Source organism: Myripristis murdjan, chromosome 22, assembly GCF_902150065.1.
Source record: "Myripristis murdjan chromosome 22, fMyrMur1.1, whole genome shotgun sequence".
In the NCBI taxonomy this organism is placed as follows: domain Eukaryota; kingdom Metazoa; phylum Chordata; class Actinopteri; order Holocentriformes; family Holocentridae; genus Myripristis; species Myripristis murdjan.
The window spans coordinates 26,541,982-26,550,851 of NC_044001.1; the positions used below are offsets into that span (position 1 = coordinate 26,541,982).

General features: G+C 45.3%; 1 protein-coding gene across 2 annotated transcripts in view; it reads left to right on the forward strand.

Annotated features, from left to right (window-relative positions):
* lingo2b (leucine rich repeat and Ig domain containing 2b) overlaps nucleotides 1-4,734 on the forward strand; it is a 34,752-nt gene extending 30,018 nt beyond the window's left edge. For both annotated transcript variants that reach the window (XM_030044481.1, XM_030044482.1), the window contains exon 2: nucleotides 2,336-4,734. In XM_030044481.1, coding sequence (XP_029900341.1) covers nucleotides 2,379-4,247 — 1,869 coding nt within the window. In that variant the 5' untranslated portion in view covers nucleotides 2,336-2,378 and the 3' untranslated portion in view covers nucleotides 4,248-4,734. The remainder of the gene's footprint in view (nucleotides 1-2,335) is intronic.
* The last annotated feature ends 4,136 nt before the right edge of the window (nucleotides 4,735-8,870 follow it).

Sequence of the window (8,870 nt, forward strand, 5' to 3'; positions counted from 1 at the left end):
GAAGTTGTTGTTTTCTCAGATATATATCAAAGTTTAGCTCTTAACTTTGGCCAAAATATAGTCAGTTGTAGAAAATATGTTGCTGTTTTTTTTTGTTTTTTTTTTTCCACTTCAGTTTTTAAAAGCACTTCCAACTTGTTTCAAGGAGACATATTGCAGAACACATTTCCATACTAACTCTTGCTCACACAGAGCCCTGAAAGTCCTGTGTCTGTAATGGAAAAGGCCTCTCTCGAAACTGTCATTTGTCCATTCGCTTTTTCTTAGTTGCTGAAGACAAGAAAAACAAGTGTTGCTGACAACCCAGGTGCATGAACTAGAAAAAGCTATGGAGGAGGAAAAATTCAGCTACATCGGAGGTCACTGCATATTGATACAGTAAGGGTGTTTTTTTTTCTTCTTTGTATCAGAACATCCATCAGCCTCCAAGGGAAACCTACTTAGTTCCTCCTTTTCATGTGAGGCTTGTTGCTTACCAGGCTGGATTGCACCTTTTTACCTTCCACGATGTGAGTGCCTCGCTGTGGGAGGGCGGTCTGACTGACCCGCGGCGCGCAGATACACCAGCAGATTGGCTCTCCGCTGCAGAAACAGACAACTCAGCTGTAATTATTAAACAGACAAGCAGGGAGGAATAGAAGCTGACGGGTAAAGGCAGACTGATAAATACACAAAGACAGAGGCAGGCTTGTGGACAGATAATAAGATAGACAGAGATACTTAACAGAGCAGCAGATGGATAGGCGATGAGACAGGCCGACAAATAGCAAAGCAGTCAGAATGACAGCTTGGAAACACCTTACACCAGGCTCCGCTGTACACCAATGAAGTTGAATCCTCCAAAATGTATTCAATTTGCGCATTCTGTGGATGTTGGGAGCACAGGAATATTAAAAAATTTCACCCGCACCACTCTTTCCTCCCTTTTATCATTAATTTGATTGGCAGACTACATAGAGCGGATGGGAGTGTGGGTTTGTAGTTGCTGTGGCAACGGCCTGCTCTTTGTTAAAGGCTACATTCCTGGCATCTGATGTGTCTGCGCTGCGATCGATAAAAACCCCAGCCTGCAGGGAATGATGAACGAATTGGGTGTTTTGCCAAGCCAGTGAGGACCAGGGAGAGAAAAGAGAGTTAGGTGGAAGATGTGTGAATAGGAAGAACGGGAAGGATAAGACAGCGATAGGAAGAAGCTAGAGTGAAGGAGGGAGATATGGAGATGTGGCGGAGGGGTGAGTGCTGTGTGGAGGAGAGAGAGAGAGAGACAGAGACAGAGAGAGAGAGAGTGTGTGTGCACTGTGCCTCTTGCCTCATCTAGGCTATTTTCTGAATATGCCACTCACATCATTATCAAAGTGTAGCATATGCCTGTCTATATGCCCATCGTTTTATCTCGGAAAGATTTTACATGTTGTGCAGAGATTGTTGGTCGTGAGGCAACCAGTTGAACCCTCGCCTTCTTTAAAGAATGCTTTCATATTCCTATTTCTCTCAGCCTTTATGATATTTATGATATGTCTTAGCCTTTATGAGTATTTCCACTGCTTACAGGTGTGTCTTATGGATTGCATACCTAATTAGCATAGCTAGACACGAGGAGAATGCAGACACTACTAGTAATGAGGCAATTACAGTTTGCCTTTCTGTCAACACAGCCATCTGCCAGATCAACAAGCTGTGGACTCTGTCAGGTGTTTTTTTTTTTCTGTCAAGGATTCATCCTCACCAAGCTGTGGAAAGGCGTGGCTCTCACAGAACATGTTGTTTTCCAGTTTGACTCCTACCCCTCCTGATGCTGTTTGTGCCTCTCTGTCCTCCCCAATCACCAGTGCAAATGCACACGCACACGCGCACACACACGCACACAAACCCACAACAACAACAAATCCACTTGGGCATTTAGCCTCCCTGCACTCTAATGAGGGTCATTCCTCGCCATGGGCCTGAAACAACCTCTTCCATCCTCGTAAAACATCCCCAGTTAGCCTTCAACCCTTTGTGCTAACACTGTGATGAACGCTCACATTTTGTGGAGGTTGAAATGCCTCTTGCTGTGCTGTGCTGTGCTGTGCTGTGAGTTTAATCCCATTACATCCAAGTTGCCAGGCAAAGGGGCAGTTCATTAAGGGAGGAAAGAGTTAGTAGGTTAAGGAGAGAGGAAATGTGAGAGGACGGAGATGTAAAAAGGCAGAGATGCACAAAGGTGAAGGAAGTCGGAAATATCAAGCAGCAAAACAGAAAAGAGCAGCACTGTCACCGACACGATAAAGAGCAATTTCAGCAGAGTAAATATAGTCAAACTCACAGCTCCGTGTTTGTGTTTTGTGTCTTACAGAGCTTGATCGCAATGGTGGTCTGCATGGATAAGAAGATGTGCCATGACAGAGGGCATCGTGGGTAAAAGAGTCATGCGACAGCCAGCCCTGCACCACTGCCATCTCTTCCTGGGCGGAGCCTTGCTGCTCCTCCTGGCCGGCCCGGTGCTGTGCTGCCCCGCCCGATGTGACTGCTCTGCCCAGAGCAAGTCGGTCAGTTGCCACCGCAAGCGCTTGCCCACTATCCCTGAAGGCATCCCCATTGAGACGCGCGTTCTGGACCTTAGCAAGAACAAGCTACGCACTATTACGCCGGACAACTTCTCCTCCTTCCAGCAGCTGGAGGACCTGGATCTCAGTGACAACCTCATCAGCGTGGTCGAGCCCGGCTCCTTCCGCTCTCAGCTGGCTCTGCGTTCCCTGACCTTCCGTAGCAACCTGCTCCAGCTGGTCCCTGCTGGTGTGCTGTCAGGCCTGACCAACCTCACCCGCCTTGATCTAAGCCACAACCGACTGGTGGTCCTTCTGGATCATGGCTTCCAAGATCTACGTAGGCTGACCTCCCTGGAGGTGGGAGACAACGAGCTGGTCTTCATCTCACAGCGGGCCTTCACAGGATTACTTGGCCTCCGCAGTCTGACACTGGAACGCTCCAACTTGACCGTGGTCCCTACTGATGCCCTGGCACATCTTCACAGCCTGGTGGAACTGCGTATGCGGTACCTCAGTATCAGTTTTCTTAAGCCGTACTCCTTCAAGAGGCTAGCGCGCCTCCGCCAGCTAGAGATTGATAACTGGCCTTGGCTAGATGCAGTGCCGCCCCTCTCGCTACACGGCCTCAACCTCACGACATTGTTCATCACTAACACTAACCTATCTGCCTTCCCCGGCCCAGCACTGCGCAACCTGCCCTACCTCACACATCTCAATTTGTCCTACTGCCGCATCCAGCACATCCAGCAGGGAGATCTTGGCCAATTCCCATACTTGCTAGAACTGCGCCTACAAGGGGCGCACCTGGTGTCCATTGAGCCCTTTGCATTTGCGGGCCTCAAAGCTTTGCAGCTACTGGATGTTTCACAGAACCGCCTGGACTCCCTAGAGAGGGCGGTGTTCGCTTCACCGGAAAGCCTCCAGAGGCTTTGTCTGGGTGGTAATCCATTGGTATGCGACTGCCGTCTGCTCTGGCTGCTGGATGGCCACAAACCTCCCTCGCTGCAGCTATTAGATGTCCAACCTGAGTGCAGCGCCCCAGAGCGCCTCCTGGGAAAACCCATCCGTGATCTGAGGGAGCCTCTGGTCTCCAGATACATGACCTGCACCAAGCCACGAATTGCACCCAACACCACACAGCTGTTGATGACCGATGAGGGGCAGCCAGCCCGCTTGAGCTGCATGGCAGAAGGAGCGCCTCGGCCCTCTGTGGTGTGGGTTACGCCTCATAGACGCTACATCACAGCCAAGAGCAGTGGTAGAGTGGAAGTCCAAGCAGATGGCACCCTGGAGATTAAGGCGGCAGAGCTGCATGACAGCGGGGTGTACTTGTGTATTGCCAGCAACGCTGCTGGCAATGCTAGCCTATCGGCGTCTTTAGCTGTTAAAGGCTTGGGCATTGGCGACAGATCCCTCTATAGCAACAGGAGCTCAAACTATCTGACAGACCCTAACAGCACCTGGGCGAATGGGACGGTACTGTATAACATGACAGTCCCCATAGACTTAAAGACTATCATCATATCTACGGCAATGGGTTGCCTGTCTTTCCTAGGTGTCGTCGTCTTCTGCTTCCTGCTTCTGTTTGCCTGGAGCCGAGGGAAAGGCCGCCACAAGAGCAACTTTGACATCGAGTATGTCCCGCGCAAGTCCAACGGAGCAGCGGCCGAGGCGACGGAAACAAGCGGCCCACGACGGGTCAACATGAAAATGATCTGAAACGGCAACAGACGCATCAACAACACAGTGCACACATATCAGCTGAAAAAATGTTTTCCATGGCACAGTGGATTTGTGAAAACCGAAAGTGGTGTATCAGTCTAGTGGGTGTTGATATGAAGGTGATTTAGTGATAAAAGTGGACCTGTGAATATAAAAGTGATCTATGAACCTGTGGACGTGTTTATATGAAATAATGTTCTCATAACAGTACACTGAATATAATACTATAACCAACATATCAATATGGGAGTGGTATAGTGCTGCACTAGGCATGTGTTTCAGTGATGTGATGAGTAATGATGTTGTCGACTCACCGTGACATCAAGGTGAAACAAAGAGTCGCTAGGAGTGACAGGGGACACCTTGGGGTGGCAGTGGAGTGATCATCGCTGCTACATGTCAGGACTAAATTGTCTAATACCCATCTTAGCTGCAGTATGAAAGGTGTGTGTGTGTGCGTGTGTGTGTGTGTGTGTGTGTGTGTGTGTGTGTGTTCCCTTGTGTGTACGTATGTGCGTATGAGTGTATGCTTGTGTGTGAGTGTGAGTGTGTGTGTGTGTGTGTGTGTGTGTGTGCGTGCGTGCGTGCGTGCGTGTGTGTGTGTGCGTGTTGGTGTGCGCATGTTGCATTTGTGTGTTTCTTTGTGCATGTGCACGCATTGCCTTTCTTGTTAGACAGGGCAATTAAAAATGATAATAGGGTCCAAAGCTGTTTTCCAGGCCTTTTGTTTTTGTTTGGTCACTGTAACAACAGTACTGTCACTGTTGAGTAAAATAGAGTATGATCTATGTTTGTATGCAAAATCCTAATTAAAATATTCAAGAGAAATGCTGCATAAATTTTTCAGATAGGTCATGTCCCCTTTGGAATGAATCCAGAATTAGTTAGGGATTTTTCTAAACTTGCGAAGTTGTACACACACACACACACACACACACACACACACACACACACACACACACACACAGTATTTACAAAGTGAAGTCCAAGCATTGTCTTTATGTTAGAGCACACCTTCCAACAACACCAGGCACTCTTCCTAAGACATAGTGATGGTCAAGATGTTATTACTCTGAAAAAGCTTCCAGCTATAGCGATGGCATGTTAAACCCATTTTTTATAACATTATAAATCTCGGGCAGATTTCGCTGCCACCCAAATCCCTCGATATGACATAAAGAAGTCGGTCGGTGGCCAGACACAATGGCAAAGATTTAGTAGCCGGTGCCCTCCTTGGGACAGGACAAAGTTGAGCTCCACAGATTTACGGCTTGAATTTCCCCTTCCTCTCATTTTTCTTTGAACGCGACACTTGCTTGCGTGTCCAGATTCTTCTCCCCCTCCCCGGGGCACCAAGGGATTCTGGTTGTTTAATAGATGGCATTTGAAAGTTGTGGTGGAATCTTGTATTGTTAATTTTTCTTTCTTTTTTTGGGTTCAAAATGTTTTAAATGTTTAGAAAAAAAAAAAAAAGTAAATCAAAATTAAGGGCAACTCTTTGTAATGCAGGGACGTGGGTGTCAACATGTGTGATCCTGTTGTGATAAAATGTTCAAGGTTGTATAAATGTTTTCATATGACAAATTTATGGGTATATTTTCAAAAGGAAATAAATCTTAATTATACCCCTGAAATTGCAGTTCCAGTACTTTAACCTGTATTTTAAATTCTTTACAGAGCACTACATTTACACACATACTTGTATCCGACTTGTATGTAAACATGATGTATCTGGCTTGGCTTCTTGCTCAGCTCCAAACTGCATATTTGATTTTCTGGATGATGTTTCATCTTTTTTTTTTTTTTTGGATGCAACCCATACCCAATGCAGATTTGATCTGACAGGAATGTTAATAACAATAATAACATACATCTATTCCTGTATGTGCACTTTTCATTTTCTTTATGGTATGAGCCTTGGAGCTTTTACTGTATTGAAGTCTCCCCAAATACAAGTTAAGTCGGCAATTAGCCTCTCCTTGCTCTGTTGTGTCTCATTGCCTTTCATGCCAGTATTCGAAGCTGCCTTTGGCCCTAATCATATGAAAGTTGTCTCAGGTGAATGTTGAAAGATAGTTGTTAGCTTGTAAAAAGATTTATATGTTGCACTGCTCTTGAGTCAGTTTCACTGCACGGATGGGAAGTGAAAAAATGCAGTTCAGATTTTTGCCTTTAACACTGATTAGAGAATATCCGATCAGTGTCACATGGGACGGGGGAAAAAAAAAAAACTCTAAGAACTGGGACACTTCCACTTGCAGTATGAATTCAGCCTAAGTAACCTATGCACAAGTGAAACGTGGCCAATTATAACTTGACACCTAATAAAGGTGTGAACCTGTGCACAGTGTGAATTCACCTTCTCCAGGCTCAGCCAAATGTTGCTCTGACAGCAGCTCTTAACACACCCTGTCAGCTGTCCCGTGCACTTCCCCACCTGACGATGATAAAAGGAAATGTTAATTCAGCATCCCACTCAAATACAACTCTCCTTGTTCAGACGCCGCTTGATGCTATAATGGTAATGGTACAAAGAATTTCTGTCTTTGCTATGTAAAAGCACACAAGGAATATTCAGGCTGCTGTGGCCCCATGAAGACAAGATCAAAGTCCCACCAATGGGCTTTTATTACTCTCATTGCAGTTTCCTCTTCACTGAGAAAGGGGACCGCTGTAAACAATGGAGAGAAAACATCATGAATCCATTACTGCCTAGTTTCCTCAGGCAATATTTCTCTTAGATGAGGATTTGCGAATCAGTGCTTTAATGATCAGTGCTCAAACAAGCGGTTAACTGTCTGTAATTCATATGAGAACGTAAAATACTGCGCTGCTCAATGATCTGGAGGAGTAAAGCTGTGTTATTAGCTTCTTTTTAAGGCTGTGATTAAAACTGGCGCCACCATTGATTGCAGTTAAGTATACTGGGCCAACGCTGAAAGTGAATTAAAAATATTGAGGGAGGGTTTGGCAGGGCATAAGCAGAAGTGATTGGATGTTCCTGCTCAGACTCATGCACCGTATATTAATATTTTTGACATAATTTATAAGGACACATAAGCTCTCCAGCAGCGTGAGACAGAGTAACATCTGTATTTGTAGCAGCACCACCCACACTGACATGCTTTCAAAACATTTATATTTCCAATATATGTATCTTATTGAGCTAGTTTTCTTGCTGTCCCTGCCCCATTTCTGCTACAGTGCTCTGTCCTGTTGCTCGCTGTCCTCTGAAGCATACTATTTTGATGCATTCCTCACAGTAACTTTGAAAAAAATCAATGAAAAATATTGGATTTTGGTGCAGTGGCTCTCCCCGGTGCCCTGGGACCTGTTGATGCACAGACGGCAATGAAAGGTCAGCTGCTAATTAAGCTGGCCTGCAGAGACGGAGAGTTCATGTAACACAGGATCCAGGTGAGCATCAAAGAAGAGCCGCAGACAGGAGATGTAAATGTGTAATGTTAGCTTATTCTTTTTGATAGTGGTGCTGCTGTACTGCAGCAGCTGCTGATCCTTGACCATGTGGTTGAGCTAATTCTCCTCTGCGCATTCATCACAGCAAAGGGCCACTGTCTTGTTTTCATTTGCATGACCAGGGATAATTACATAATTCTAATCAGCCACCACCCAAAAAATAAAAAATTCAATTGATGAAGCATTCCCTACCCCACACTATAGCATGCTGATCCAGGTGCATCCTCTCTACAAGAATTGATTGTCCTGTGTCACTATCACTCACAACAGACTAGTAGTCACTTCTTCTCTGTGGTCTAGCGCGTCACTTAACATCAAAAGCAGACTTTCTTTACTAAGGGTGTGCACAAGCCATGTGACACAATACTCAAAAATAGATTTTGATGTAATTATCAAATCAACATAATTACCAATTACTGGCGTTATTTTTTACTTTAAATAACTTTGAATGAAACGCAAGAAAAAATATGATAGCTCCTCTGTGAAATAATCATGGTTAATGATACCGATCAGTGGTGCGTGTGTGTGTGTGTGTGTGTGTGTGTGTGTGTGTGTGTGGTGCAGTCAGTTGGGCAGAGACAGATGAATTCATATGAGAGCCTGGAAGGCAGCATGGATGATGGAGAGCCCCACCTCAACAGTGCTGCAGCACTAACACGCTTTTTGGGAAGAATGACTGCACTATGGATGCAGAGATAAACAAGACAGAACTTTCCTTAAAGGAGCAATGCATCCCACTCAACCAGAATCCCATCCTGCAGAGGAAGAGGAACACAAAAACATTGCAAGACTCTTCATGTTCTTGCCAAACAGCTTTTTGCCACTCCCGTCACCTCTAGGTCCACTGACTGTTTTTCAACTGCCTTGCTCCAGGATGTTCACAGAAGGTCATTAACAAGAGCTAGGCTCATACATCGTAAGCTAGAGTTGCATTTTTTTCTGTTTCTTTTAAAGTAACAATCCATGATATTTTCATAGAAATAAAAGGGGCTTTTCTCAATGTTAAAAAAAACAATAGGGATTCAACCTATATCTACTTAATGAAAACATTACACTAACTGCTGTAAATGTACAATGTCTAGTATAGTGAGTGGCATGAGAGGGGATGCCATCCCTCTTGTTAGCAAAATGACCAAAAATGCA